General features: G+C 44.6%; 1 protein-coding gene across 2 annotated transcripts in view; it reads right to left on the bottom strand.

Moving 5' to 3' along the window:
- Positions 1 to 15,761, bottom strand: part of ARMH3 (armadillo like helical domain containing 3) — a 133,934-nt gene that overhangs the window by 21,696 nt on the left and 96,477 nt on the right. For both annotated transcript variants that reach the window (XM_050899031.1, XM_050899030.1), the window contains one exon: positions 13,331 to 13,409. In XM_050899031.1, coding sequence (XP_050754988.1) covers positions 13,331 to 13,409 — 79 coding nt within the window. The remainder of the gene's footprint in view (positions 1 to 13,330; positions 13,410 to 15,761) is intronic.

Here is a 15,761-nt window from a genome sequence, read left to right on the forward strand (position 1 = left end):
CTTCTTTTCCAAAGCACCTTTAGCTGTTGAATCCTCAAGTTGAGCTAATCAGTACGCAGAGCAGCAAGCTGGAGAACTACTTGTCCACAATGCCTGCCCTCTGAATCAAAAACATTCACCCTTTGCTGTCACAGCTCTAGACTGAACCTGCTGGCTATAGAGATGGGATGTACTTGTACATACAGCACTACTGAAGACTTCGGCAAAGACGATGACAGTCTCTTGGGGATAAGGAGTTGATCACCAAGGCTTCCGCTTTCTCTCTAAATTTCTCTTTTGCCATATTCCCGGATAAGTACCTGCAGGATCTGTAATGGAAATGTCATCTCCACGGTAATTTCTGCAGTGCTTGGAGGACACCATTGTTCTACAGCCTAAAAATCCCTGTGTGAGGATTTAGTGCTCCCAAGTGCCTCTTGGACATCAAACGTTTTCAAAGCTATTAGCTCTGATGGGTTTTTGAATAAGGCTCAGGGAAGCCACTCGCTCAGTATTTCTCAAAAGAAAAAGGTAGCTCTGACCTGGTAGAATAAAAATTACTGAGAAGGAGGAGGAGGAAGAAAGCCCACACAACCCACGTTCTCTGCAAGCAAGGAAATGAGATTTGATTTACTCCGTGATTCTGAGGTGTGTTCAATTTCAGCTTGAATTTCTACTGCATAAATTCAGCTTGGCTGAGCAATGTCCCCATTAGAGACTGTCCAAAGCAATATAAGGTGATCCACACAATGATCTCTGAAGCTGAAGGTTCAAAGCCTTGGTGAGCTAGGGTTTTTTAGCATATTTTTGCATGTGCAACCCACAAACCTGTGTCTTCCAAGAAGTTAGAGGAAGACAATATTAAAAAGCAATTAGATACAGTGCATACACAGCTCCTTATTGTTGCCAATTAATCAATTTATTTATTTAGCTCACTGGTTAAATTTCCTCTTACTACACAGCAGAGAACAACTCTGGATCTATGTTTTCCATGATTCAAAGGGATTAGATGACAAGCAGAAGTCACTCACTAAAAGGACTTAAGGGCTTCAGTTCAAGGATTAATAACTCAGCTGCTTTTTCTCCACATTTTAAAAGCATTGATTTGTACTGCATCAGCTCGTAGTTTTATTTGCACAACAATTTTTGTTTTAATGGGAAACTTAAACTCTGCTCTTCCCAAAATGCTGCTGCGTTGCCCTCTTGATATTATTCTCACACCTGAATTTTTGACTATATTTAAAGAGGATTTCATGCTTGCTTAGCAAATTCCTTAAGAAACTGCACCTTATATTAATACACACAAGTTCAAGTTCTACTTGACTTTTCCTAACTAACCAGGCGTATCAGTTGAGCCGTCCCCTCAGGAATTCACCACCACCAGGAGGCAGCTCGGGTGGAATCTTTGGACCAGGTCTCTCTGCATCTCCAACTCGGTCTGGTATTTCAGAGAAGCTCTACAAAATCTGGAGTTTGCATGCATTTGACCTCATAGTAACACACCTTTAAGGTGGAATAAACCATAGGGGTCCATTCTCACCCTGGGTTAACACAGAATAATTTGGCACCACACTTATCCTGCTGAGAAACCAAGCGACAGAAGTTGAAGGGGGCCACACCTCTGCGTTACTCCGCAGAGACTCTGATCTTACAGTTCTGAGAATCATTCACAAGGGGGAGTTTCAGTGAAACGGTGCTATAATTTAACCCCAACGCTTCTACCACCTTGGGCTGTATGAATAAAACCCAAAACAAGTCTGCAGGTTGAAAAATTCAGGTACTTTAAAGTTTTGGGGTTTGCAGTAAATCTACAGTAGCCTGAACTGGCCTGACTCAGGAAAGACTAAATTCCTTCCATATGCCTTTTTAAGGACTGACTGGTGACTGTGCCTAGAGCTTTTGTTTGGTGCATTTTTATAAATGGTTATAAGTAGAGCTGTTCACTTGGTTTACTGCTTCTAGACAACAACTGCCAGCTACAATCAACTCAGAGAGAACAGGAGGGCAGGGCTGGCAGCAGCCACAGGATGCATCATAGCAGCAAGCGACGGTTGTCCATTAGGAAAGCTGCCATCGTTCTTCCTTCTCATCTCTCTAAAACATGTCAAGGGCACTAATTAACAGGGTATCCAAGGCACACAAAGGCTATGAAGAAAGATGTCCCTAGTGTCCTGTTAAGGCCCAATCCCAAGATGAGTACTGAGGCTTTAGGAGCCTCCTAAACTCTCCCAGTCACGAGTCTCCAAAACTGTCTGATATTCAGAAAGAATTCGAAGATCACAAGAGCTGCAGAACTGAGCAAAGCAGAAAGGAAATAAAGTGACCTACTTTATATTCTGCTATCACATGTTGAAAGAGACAGGATCGTAAAATGCCAGAAGAGGCACATGTAAAGGAATCCTCTCAAATGCGTGTGCTGTCAGCTGCGTGATGGCATACAGCCCCCCACGGAAGAAACAAGGGCAGGGAAAAACTCAAGTCAACTACTGTGCCAGAACAACAATTCCATACCAAGAGAGAAGGGAACATACAGCAGGAGCTATACAGAGTAAGAGAAGCCTGCACTCTGAAATGCCACTCGCCATTACCCTAGCAGGCATTAAAACCTCTGCCAGGGAGGGGCACCTAGCATCAGAACGATCTGATTGCCTTTTCCAAGAGCAAGTGACAGAGGAGAGGTGTGATCTTAAATATTTTGTAGATATTTCTGCAGCATCTGTTCTTGACTTAGTAACAAGAGGCAGGGCAGAAGAATCTGCAGCAGTCTGCAAGCACCTGGGTACAACTATGTAAGATTACTGGAGATAAGGTTAACACTCCAGAGTCTGGATTCACCTTTTAAACCACAACCCTGTTGAGCACTGGAATGTAAGGCTTTTTGTGAGAGTACAGGCAGGTGATTTTTCTCCCCCTTTTTTAAAGGGGAATGCTATCAAAATAAAATCCTCCTACTCCCCAGCCGAGATTTTTGCATCATTCTTTTTTAAAACAAAGATCAGGATCAAACCAACTGGCCATTTTTCTTCAAGCATCTTAACCTGACCTTTTCCAAACTCATCACAGAAAAAGGTCTCCCTGACATACGTAAGCTGAGGTCACACTGAGTTATGATCTCATGTACAAAAAGCACAGCAGCTTCAATCCAGGTCTCCCAACAGAACAGTTACCTCCATCTTCAAACTATGCTTCACTCAACTGAAGGGTTTGTGGGTGAGGATGAGGGACCAAGCTATGCCTCAAGCTAATAATGCAGCTGACAAGACCACAAGTTTCACGTTTGACTTAACAACTGACTTCCTGATGAGCAATTGGGACAGCAGTGGTCAGCAATCAACTTCTTTATGCCAAAATGTTTGGTACAACATTAACTGCCCAGTCCTAGCATCACTGAGTCCTAGTTCTGAAACATCAACATACTAAATAGTGACAGACGCGCTTTAAGACTTAAGCAGACCTGGAATATTATCCCTCTGGGCACTACTGAGGGTGGAAAGCTCAGCAAGAATTGGACGATGTGGGAAACTGTCATCAGCCGGAGAAATTAAGTTCAGATCATGTTAATATTCTCCCCTGCAAAAAGTGTGTCATGCTCAGGTATCGGCGAAGAAGGCTGAGATGAGGCATTACAGTAGCTTTCTTTTTATTCTTCTGAGAAGGGGAGTTTAGCCCAGCAACAGACCTAGGTTTCCTTTCTATGCCTACAAAGTGACTTGTAGGTGGTACTGTAATTAAATAGGTCCATCACTTAAAATAGAAAAGCACATCTTTATAGCTGAGGTGAGAACTAAGAGTCTGTAGTGAGATGCTTCCATCAAGTCGTTGGTTTTCAGGAGCATTAACGACAGGGTGGAAAATTCCCAACAAAGCAGCCTGGATGCAAAAAACAAAACAGTCAGGAAGTCTAAGCTCCAGCATGACTACCTTGGCGCCCTCACAAATCCACATTTCTGTTTCCATCAGCTGGAAGATTGCTCCTGTCCTAGTGTTTCATGATGTTCAGCAAAAAGAGTACTTCTTGCAAACAAAACACAGCCTTAAAAAGTCTATACTGTAGCTCACAGCTACCTTTTTTAAGAAATGAAAGGGACAAAAAAAACCCTGCAGATACCGTCACGTGAAGCTCCATCTAGGTCCATGTTCTGTGTTACATCCTGTTACATAAAATCACTGATAAACCTTAGGGTGACAGTAACAGCTAACATTTCATGCAGGTTGGACAGATGCCTGACTCCAGCAAACCACCAATATGACACAGCTGAGCAAAGGCTAGTATCTAGGTTTGGGGAGAAGTATATGTATTTCTAGTGCAGAGGAGGACTGGAAAGGGAGACTCAGTCGTTAGCCAGCTGAGCACACACTTGGAAGGAGAACTGCTGGCAGAATGAGAGACATCTCAGGGTAGGCTCTGTGTGACCTCCATATTCACATATGGATTGATTTGTCCTGGGTTTGGAACATTAATTTTCACAGGACTAGGAGAAGGCTGAAAAGGACAATGCAATGCCTAAGTGAAAAGACTGGTGTCTTACTTGCAGGAAGAGCAATGGTTTGATTCACAGACGTTGCTGAAGGAATATAACCGGAGTTGATAGCAGTGCTCAGAGAAACAAATTCTCACAGTATCACCATGATAGTATTATTTCCGGCTTTCCACTGTGTTAAACATGCTCACGGAGCTCCAGGGCAGCTCAGTTTGGTCTGCAAAAGATAGTACAGACCTTCCCAAAGCCAAAGCACCCCAAGAACAGTTAGTTAGCCACGTCATGCCAGCTCCCTGATGCTAAATCTCATTGCCAGAAAGATGCGGTGCCCTTCTCTGTCATCACATTTCACTGCAAGCAGCTGTCATTGTCTCAGAGATGCAATCGATCCATTAGTGGGATAGGAGCTCGCTCATGCCACTGCAAGTGGGAGAAGCACCCACAAGAACTTCTCCACCTCTACGGCTTCTACATAGGACCCCAACCCAGCATTTTCTGAGAAGTCAGGAAGTCTAAGAGTAAGATTTCAACAGCATTCTGTGTGTGTTTTACGTCCAACTCAAAACCAAATGCAGTCTGCTGAGGAAAATACACTTGGGAAACCAAGATGGGTTTTGTGCACAAATAAGCCTTAAGCGCAATATTGCATTAGCGGGGTTCTGCACACAGTAAGACTTCGTGGCAAAGTTTCCAACTAGGAGGCTAAGGCATATGGCAGGGGCTAGTGGAAACGTTATTAGATATCAGTCTGCAAGAAACTACGCCGTTCTCCAAATGTTAAGGATATATCAGCAGATTTTTCCACTCTTACTCTCTTACTGCCAGAGGTCATCCTAACTAACCTGTGTTTTCATGAAAGAGAAAAGCTTCCTAGTTTAAACTAACAATGATGCAACTGTGACACACCAGTTAACATTGATGCAAGTGATGGTTGCTGGGTCACATCAGCTTATTTCAGAAATCCTAGGTACTGACAATGGTTCAGGCCAATCCATCAGCTTCTTGTCTGGGAGGCTGGAATACACTTTCCCTGTTAGCAGTTCTTGCTGTGAAGCAGTTATCGATGAAGAACATAAATCCGTGGTTTGGAAAAAGTGAAAGAGGAACTCCCACAAACAGGTGCTCAGGTGAAAGCAAACACAGGGCTACGAATTAACATCCTTCCCCAGGCCTACACTCATGCCAGCTACGAGGCAGATGCTGCTGCTGAAACAGCATGTGCTGCTAGCAATACTTAGCTCCCCCGGAGCTTATTTGTGCCTTAACTGAGCCATGGGGGAATCCAAGCGCCCTCTGACTAAGGCAGTGGAATTGATTTATAGCCCCTGGCACTTGGCTGATGCAGAACCACCTTCCCCAGTTTCATCTCTCTGGACATCCATCCCCCCGCTTGCTGTCTTTGAATGACACTTCTTAGCTCCCTGAGCAATCCCACTGCCTGCCTCAGATCTCCCATGAAGACAGGAAGAGTGACACACATCAGAGATTCCGCCTTCTCCTCTATTAAAAGGTTTGCCTTTGAGCTCCCTACTGCAGACAAGAAATTTGAACTTACTGTTTTAACATCCAAATGTCAAGTGTTAGAGAGCCAAAAACCCAAATCTTCCAGCTGAGTGGAGCTCTGTTCAGGTGCGGCACCTTTTGGCTCAGCAGCATTTACTCTCCTGCTCTGGGAGGCGTGGAGACTGCAAAGCTCAATTTGCTTCCCACTTTGAAATCAGAGCAATGACCCAATTTGTCACTTTTGGGAAGCAGCTGCAGCTCCAGCTAGAGGATCCAGAGGAGGAAGGCAGAAAAACATCATCTGTTACAGCAGGATACTACCAGAGAGAAGGAAGAGTAGCAGTCTCTGAAGGCAGGAGTTTTATCCTAAAGAAGCCCCAGAATGACCATGGCTGGCAGTCACTGCAAAGCCTGTCCCCTTTTGTGAGAGGAGAATTTGACTTCAGGAACAGTTACTCACAGCCACATCACCGTCTGTAATTGGTACAGTAGGCTATAGCCTGTCTGCTTTTAGGACTCCCAAGCAGAGAGATGACTGACTGTAAGGAAGCTTAGGGTGGAGCTCAGGACTAGAGCAACAAAGTATAGCACTACAAATCCAGCTTTACAGAGGACGATGAAAGAAGTTTGCACAGTATCTCTATGCATTATGCACCTGGCAACAGCCAGCGTCTATTGTTCCTGTTTCACAAGGGATTAAAAAACCTTCTCAATCTGAAGTTTTACAAAATGCAGATCGAATTGTGTGTTCGCACAAGCCAGCTGTTGACAGCTCCTCCTTTAATCGTAGATGTGCAAAGTTGTAATTTGATCTTTATAAACGCAGACTGTTTTGATCATTCTGTTGCAATCCTCTGTGGAGCTTCCCTTGCCCTATACAGGCGCTTAGCAGTAATGGCAATCCGTAACATAGCTTTCCACTTCCCCAGCAGCCTTCCCCAGCAGATCACACAGCACTTCAAACGCTGCCTGGCTCCCCAAGGGCTCCACACCGGCTGCCCTCTCACTTGGGAGGACAGAGGGCTCAAGGTTTGCTCAAGGCAGCGCAGTGAAAGCTACAAAGGAGTACAGACCCCAGCCTGCAGCCCCTTCCTCTAGCTACCCACAGACCCTTTTCCAAGCTTAGTTAAGTACCATATATAAAACAAATCTACCAGGCATCTGGGAAGTGTTTTGTGAAACACATTCACTGGGGTGCAGAACAAGCACTGGAACTAGAGCAACATCAGCCTGCCTCCACAGTACAGGCTGGGAGCTTATTACAAAGCTAAATCTATGCCTTTTGCTCAGCACGCTCCCAGTTGTGATTTCAGGCTGGGCTCGTAACTCACATCCCCGAGTGCTGCCTCTGTAGCCCCAGCACAGAAACTTATCTAGCTCCAGGAGACGTTACCCTGTTGCAGCCAGCAGCGAGTAGCAGCTCTGGAAGGCAGCTCTTCCAAAACAAGTCCCCAGCGTTCAGTGGTCACCTACACTACAGCAGTTTTCAGGCCCTTATCAGTCCCTGTGGCACTAGCAACAGCCAGGCAAGGATATGAAAACAGCCGTGAGAATTGAAGGCAAGCCCTGCTTTGAAGTTTAATGGACTTACTTAGTTACCAGTTTGTACTTTGAGGCAGTCCCTAATCTGCCCAAAAGGACAGCTCAAGGAAGTGGTAGGAAGCAAGACATGCCTTAGCATTTGCAATGCACAGAGGGCAGCGGGAAGACTCCTCTGCTCCTGGAGCAGTCAAGGTGATCCAGGGCCACGCAGGCACAGAGCAGCTAACTGCCACTAGCAGTAGTGGTCAGGATGCTGGGGCACCTTTGTGTGAAAGAAGGGAATCGAAGGGTTTCTCCCATTTTTCTTGGGGTTTCTGGGACTGAATTACAAATAGGGTTACATCTCTGCAGCAGTAGTTGTTTTTAAAAACAAAGCTCTTCTTTTGTTCCTCTAACAGCCCACGACATGTTGTCCCCCCTCCTCCAATGACGCACAGTTTATTGCGCTCTGCATGTTAGTTAAAGCCACTACACAGCACAAAGTCGCTGCTCCAAAGCTCACCTCCAGCTTCAAATCTCCTTGCAAGCAAAGCTGATTAGTCCTTGAAGCCTCTTCAGACCCATTCAGTCTGGCACACTGCATAAAGCAGTCTGAGGCATTAGTAAATTGCAGGGATATTTCTCTGGTCAACCAAAAAAAAAAAAAGAAGGGGGGGGGGAGAAAGATATCCAAACCAGAGAACCCCCCCATCAGCTAGGCAAACTGGCAATTTGCTAACTCCAGAAGACTTTTTATACAGACCATTTTAAACCTGGGATTCCAATTTCACCTGGTGCAGCTCAGCTCTTTCTATTTAAACAACAAAATCTGTTTCAAGCCATTAATCATGAGCAGGTATCTGTAATGAGGCCATGAAACCCAAGATCCCTGCCTCATTTGCAAAGATGTGATGACTTTAGATTAGGGCTTTGCCTTGGTGACCCCTTAGCTGAAGTTTCACATTCCTACTACTGTGTGCAACATGGCACTAGCAAGCTTGATGGTTTCTACCCCAAAGCTCACTGCATTTCAGAAGTGAAATAGCATTATGCCAAAACCATTTTAACGTATTTCTGGAGCCCTCACAACACGTTATATTCATGTAAGAGATTAGGGGGATTTATTGTAGTAGTACCTAGCAGTGATGGTACTAGGCATTTTAAAAATATCAAATGCACACATGCCAACAGGCTTTTAACTCTTAGCACTACTGCCAGCAGTGCTAAAAAACACAAAAGCATTTGGTATCTGCCAGTGGGTTTGCTGCTAGTTACAGAAATCAGACCAAGTTGAATAAACCATGACATCAATGGCTCAGAATTAGAATACTTTAGGGCATCTATAACCAACTGCACCCTTTTGTGACTTTCTGTGCAAGTCACTGGTGGACCCTCCCTGAGCTTCACTTTGGGTTAGTCCCTCGAAGCCCCACCAGGTAACAAAAGGCCATATGGATTGGAGGGGCAGGGAGGAGCTTTCAACATTTGAGGTATGACCTCAAGGAAAGGGAAATGGCTTTGTGAGATTGCCTGACCAAACTGGATTGCAGCTACCCGAGTTGTAAAGGTATTACAATGTGGAACAACCCAAGTATTACGCTCATTTGTCACAATTTCAAAACCGATACAGTTGTCCTGTTTTTCCATCACAATCTGTTCTGGCTCCCAGCACTTTTCATCTGCAGTTACCAGACTAATACACACAGTACAGGTGTTCACAACAGTCTTTGACAGTGAACTTTAGGCCACCTCCAAACCGGAGGTACCCAGTGTCCCTGCTGTGGCTGGGAAGAAAGAGGGGCTTCTACTAGAACAAGCACGTAGATGTTCCTGACTAGCAAGCATCATCAGTCCTACATGTCTGCCATCTCAATTTTAAGACCCTTAGAGCGGAAATCATAGAACAAGTGCCAAAGAGAAAATGAGACCTTAGTGAGCAATTTTGCTAACTGGCACAACACTTGCTTGGCATGCAAGGCACCACAAGATATTCTTGCTCAGAGGAGATTTCACCAAAAGTACTGGGTTCCTCTCACTTTAGCCTCTCTAGAATAATTGTGCTACATAATCATCAAGCAGAGAGCTACCTTCTTACAAACAGCTGCTCTTTCACATCCAGAAAAGGCAGATATGAGACCCCGTCCAGATCATTCATGCCCTGTGTTTTCAGTCTTTCTGTTTGTCTGCATTTGCCCTTCTGGAGCAACTCTTGTGTTGCTGTTTTCTCACTGCCTTGACCCTGTTCTCTGCAACTGCTTCTGCTAGAAAACATGTTGGGAGCTTCTCAGATCAGATATGGCACAGAGAAAGTCTACTGCCTCCAATGTATTAAGTACAAGGCAGTCCAGTTATTGGAAGAGTACAGATAAGCCTATAAATTCATTTCACAGAAGGTTATTTTGCCCTTTGACTTGAGAAGGGACCGAAACATCTTTGAAGACATGGGAATAATCACTTGATGGAAGAGCTAAAACTACATTGGCAGTTAATGGCCAGCCCTATCTTTTTGACTATGCAGCATCTTTCACTTCCTTAAAGGACACGCAGGCAGGAGCCAAACGTGTTGAGAGGGAGAATACCACAAAACCACAAATTAACACTGAAGTCAGGTTTAACAAATTAGCAAGTGAGGGAAGATGCCAATAACTGGCTAAGACATCTCCTGTTTCTCGGTGAGGAACTACAGCAAGGTCAAAATAGCTAACAACTAGGAAGGATTATGAGTTTGCTTTGGCAAGTAGACTTTTTGCAGAATGGCACCGGTAAGGATCACACGGTGTTGATAGATTGAGGTGGCTCATCGTCAAATCCCTGGCATTTGCTTGCCCGTGGGAATCTCCCACTCTTTGCTCAAGAGAATATGGAAAGAAAAAGGTCTCTTCCCAGTATTTCTGATCTGAACACTGGATAAACCCCACAACAGTCAGCAAAGCAGTACCATGAAGACTTGCAAATATACCTGCCTAGAGCACAGGTCAGTATATTCAAACTATGGTTCCTGGAGATCTTTAGGGCTGAAGATGTACAGTGGTATTAACGGTCTATGCTTAAAGCAATCCCATGTCCATCATTTTCAAGGGCCTACAAATCCCCTCAGCATGCAATAATGTTAACATTAATGCTTACAAATAAAAAAGGAGAAGGCACTGAAATGACAGACTGAGAATTGTAATAAATGGACATTAGTGATTAACAAGGTAATGAAGCCTTCAATAGGATTAGGAAAAGAAAAAGATAGAGCAAAATCTCTTTCAGCTGTTTACTTAGCTACTTTTAAGGATATTAAAAATACAGAAATAAAAAAAATAATTAAAAAAAAAAATCATCTAACACATGAACAGGGTGCCAGAACAGTGAGGGGGCAGCACAGTAAGTTTGACACAGGCTCAAGTAAGAGTCTGCAAGCTGATTCAGTTCAAGTGAATTGGAAGCAACTCAGAGCAGTTGGAAATCCCCCTTCAGATAGAGCTATGTCAAAGCCATGCCTGCCTGATTAATAGGAGATTCTCAGATACCACAGAGGCGTATGAGCAGCCATATGAGAATCTGGCCAAAGGGTAATATCTGGGAAGGAAATCTTCATTAAAAGAAAAGTTTGATCCTCAAAATTGTAAAAACAAATGTTCCCAGTAAAGAAATACCAGTCTCCTGAAACTATTGAAATAATTCAAAGTAGAGAATGACCAGTCCCAAATGTCGTATCTGTGTGTGGATATGTCACATGTCAGCATTAAATATTTCAATGTGGTACACTTCAAAAAACAGGGCTATAAAGGAGGGTGGATTTTGTGTAGAAAATATTTATGGAGAGAAGAGAGAAGGGGAATTAAGTGAACACACATGTAAAAACAACAGGTACAGCTGCAAGGAAAAAAAAAAAAAAAAAGACTGCAGCAGCCAAAAGGCAAGCTTGACCACCCACCCCATGCTGAACAGCTAACAGAATTAAAACAAAAAATTCTGTTACCCCACAAAAGCCAGACCCTGACCTCGATCTCAGCCATCTACCATTACCTCTCATGTACTCACCACGTGGGATGGCTGCTGATGGAGGGGAAACCACAGTCCAACACACAGACCTGAGCTCACTGGCATAATTGAAAGTGGAAGCAAGAACTCTCCATCCCTCTCCTCCTTGTGCAGTAAATTGCAGAGCGCTGACTAAACACCCTCACTGAGACCACACAGCCCCTCACCACAGTGACATCTCCGTTATTTCTCTGCAGTTCACCAGGGCCTATTATTGCTTTGCTTTGTTTGATGTTCTCCCTATGTTGAGAGAAAGCATGAAGGGAAAAAAGAAAAAAGAGAAATCTAACTGTCTTTCAACTTCCTAATCATCTTCCTCAAAATGCTCCATGCATCAGCACTGATTTCATTATCTGCCTGCTGCTAGAGATTTTATTTAAAGAATAACACACAAGGAAGAAAGGATTTAACCTGACCTCCCTGAACTGCTGGGGGATGAATACTACACAGAGCTGACAGTGAAAAGCTCGTTTCCTTTCTCAGATTAACCCAAAGGCTATGCAAAATTCCCCTCTACCCAAACCCCCAGTTTTAAATTGGGCTATCAAAGGCTTTTCTTTTTTAGGGGCCTGGGTTGATGCAATCAATGTATCATCAATGAATGAGGACTGGTAACATGAACTATCACAAAGCATAGCTGTGGGTACAGTGACTCTCAGAGGCAGAACAATACAGAAAAATTGAGTAAATTAAAACCAGTGTTCTTCTATCCAGCTATATCAAGACGACAATAAAAAGCAGTAGAGTCCACATTTTTTTCCCCACTGCACCAGTACAGCATTCAACCTGAGACTTTCGGGTGTTACATATTACAGATCAAGTAAATAAATGAAAAGGTTAGTGGGAAGCATGGAAGGGTATCATCAAGTAATGCGTAAAAATATCATGGACAGAAAGAGAAATGAATTGCAGAGCAAGATACAGTCAGGACCTTTTAACAGGCACAAGCATGGGATCCCATACAGTGGAAGGAGCAATCCAAGGTGACTCAAATGAGGTCTGTCCTAGACTGCATACACAGTTTCTTCTCCGGAAGGTCCAGAGGTGTTGATGAAGCTGTGTCTGGGATGATCCCCCCAGCTCGCATGGCAGCTCTGTATTTTGTCCACCACAGGCTCCTGCAGAGTCATTTACCTCTCCAAGAGTAATTAACATATAATCTCGATATTTTATTTTGGGAAATAGGCCATCTCTTCCCTTCCTGAGACCATGCACAAAATAGCCTATTTTCAAATAAAATAGTAGCCTATTTTCAAAAACTCACATTTACACATTTATGCAATACAAGCAGGACACGAAGAGAGCAAACCAGGCCAAATTAAGGAAGGGAAACCTAACCTATCACCCTCTTTATTAAAAATCTTCTCTTTTCAAAACCTAAAACAACTGAATTCAATTACCCTAGAAAATTTGTACCAACTGTTGCCTGAGTTCTAATTCCCCGATATCACAGAAAATCAAGCTACGCCCAACAGTTCTCCGATAACTAAATTCGCTGCCAAAAACTTCCTGCCCCATTCTAAATGCCAGCATCCTCACAGTCTCCAACCACACTTGCTGCCAATGCTGCATATTTTCATCGTTCATACCCATCCTTCTGCATTTGCTGGACCAAGATGTCTGCATGTGATGGTAAAATTGGCTAAAGCAAGCCTTGTTTCTCTTCCTCTCGCTCACATATGAACAAGGAACATGAGAGTACCACCTTCACCCCTCATACTGCTGCTACATCATCAGTCCCAGTGAGCGCAAGGTACTCCTAAACACCTATATGCCAGAGGTCAACATGAAAAAAGGTCATCGCACGCCTGACTTACCTGATCCTCGGAGAGCTGTGATATGTGATTCACTGCAGCATAAGACTCTATCTTTGGGTTGAAGTGATTGATGATGGCTCTGAAACAAAGGAGGGAAAATTTTCAGAGGTCTCGGGAACAGCTTAGGGATGCAGCAGAAATTCCCCACCAGCCTGAGTTTGTGCACATGGAGCCACAGTCCTGCAAGAAGTAGTTCCTCCCTCACTGCGCTGTATTGCTTGCTCTGCCGAAGACACGCTCCCTGCTGAGAGGCCAATGCAGATTCAGTCACAGGCTCACTGGAAATTGCAAGCACAGGCACTGCCCTACGTGTGGGTGCATTTGTCCCAGCAGATACGGGGCTGTGCTCGGCGCTCTGGCAGAGGGAATCACTGCCTTGCTGGGAACAGGCTGCAAATTGCTCAGTGTTCCAGCAAAGACACAGCAAACCTGGCCATCGCTGCCCCATCCTGCTCAGGAACTGCATGTCCTCATCCCTTCCAAAGTCAGTATCACCCAACATTTTGCTCCATGGAACTTTGTTGCCTGATGTGTTGAAGCTGATGGTTTATTGCTTTGGATCTCTACTATGTTTAAAATATTGTAGCTGGCTCTTACTTCTAGTCATCCATCACTGCAGCCACTACTTTGACTTCTTCCCATAATGACTTTAGTCCTCAGCCCCAATTTAGATCATCAGAGATAACTTATGTCAGTATCCCAAACACAGCAGCAGAAACACTGATCACTCCTACTTCTCTGCCTGATTTCTCTCACTGCTGGCACCAACATACTCCCCTTCCTTTCTAGGTGGATCTAGAGGCAGGTGTGAGAAATCTAAAATTGAAAGTAAAATAATAATTGGGGAAAAAAAAATCAAACTGCAGCTGGAATATTTCCTCAGCCTCTCCTCTGCCTGTCAGGTACAGCTGAGAAGACAAATGGCAAGACAGTAAAGTCTCCCTGGGCTAGAGTTTGCAACTGGTCTAGTTGGGATATTACTCATGAGACCCACTGCTGAGGTAAACGCTCATCATGGGAACAGCCCATGTCAGTGCTCGGCACAGATGTGCGCTGACTGTGCCTGGAGAACACTTGCTTGGCCAAATTACACCGCAGCAGCAGTCAGGGCTTTCACTCTCATATTCATCAGCATGAAAATTCACTTCGGCTCCCTCTGTTGCACTCTAATGGGTTTCCTCCTCCCCACACCTCCCCCTGCAAAAGGGCTTTCAGCTGCTTTCTCCAGACCTCATCACAGCTAAGAGCTGGTGCCTGAGTCCAGGAATAAGTGATATTCAGTGGTGCCAATCAGAGGCAGTGGAAAGAAAACCCGCCTGGAAGCACCCTTACTTCTTTAAATACACAGATAAAGAACAACAGTGTGGAAGGGGTGGGGAGTGATAGAAGAGTAAAAAAAAAAAACAAACCACCAAACAGAATCTGCAGATTCACTGCAACATTCCCAGCCACACACCTCATCAACACACCAGATGCAGTCCATGCGCAGGGACAGTCACTCCAGCGGCTGCTCCTACAGCATCAGTACGTACTTAGCACAGGGGGGCTTCTGCAGTCTCACCAGCCTTGACAGTTACATCAGTAAATCGAATTCAGCAGGGCCCCTACCAGGCTTCCTGTACTCCTCCTCCCTCCAGAGGAGGGCAAGCAGGCAGGTGGAGACATGCCCAGACTCTTCTCATTTCAATCCGACCAGAGAAGCAGCTCCTGTGAGTCACAATCACACTCTCCATTACCCAGCCTCTCAAACACTGTGGCTTTCAAGTTGCATGTTTCATGCCTGGCTGGAGTCATATTTACACTCCTACAGGACACACTGCAAGCTATTGAGAGAAAAGGGAACACAGACTTACAACAACTTAACTTCTGGCTTGACAGAAGGTTTGGCAGCTCGGAGGGGTTCAGTGCACTCACATGGTTCCAACATTTACCAGGGAACAGATTTAGCATTCATTTGTATCCACTGCTGTGAAGCACTTCAACATGGGCCGCCTGCTCACAAGTCCCTGCTCGGATCTGAGCTAGTGGAGCGGCACCTGCAATCACAGCTGGGATTCACCCGGGAAAGCAAACCCAGCAACCAGCTGCCACTGCAGTAAGAATCAACAGACATTAAGGAAGAGAAAGAATTCAAGTCTCCTTCCTCATTTCCCTAAAGGCAAATGGACAACTACTCAGCGACTTGAGGAAGAAGTTCAGCTGTTTAATTTGTTTTAAGCAAGCTCTTTCACTCTGAAGAATTCCTTCCCAATCTGATTTTCTGCAGAGCTGTTTTCCTGAACCTGCAGGCAGCCTGGGGCAGAGGAGCATGAAGAGCTTGGATTCAATCCTGGCTCTGTGTAGCCAGGTTCCTACTGCCCAGCATACGCTACCAAGGCCAGGCTCTGCATGTGGTACAGCTCCTCCTCACACATCTGCTACAAGAAATTCC

Source organism: Gymnogyps californianus, chromosome 6 (genome assembly GCF_018139145.2).
Source record: "Gymnogyps californianus isolate 813 chromosome 6, ASM1813914v2, whole genome shotgun sequence".
Lineage (NCBI taxonomy): Eukaryota > Metazoa > Chordata > Aves > Accipitriformes > Cathartidae > Gymnogyps > Gymnogyps californianus.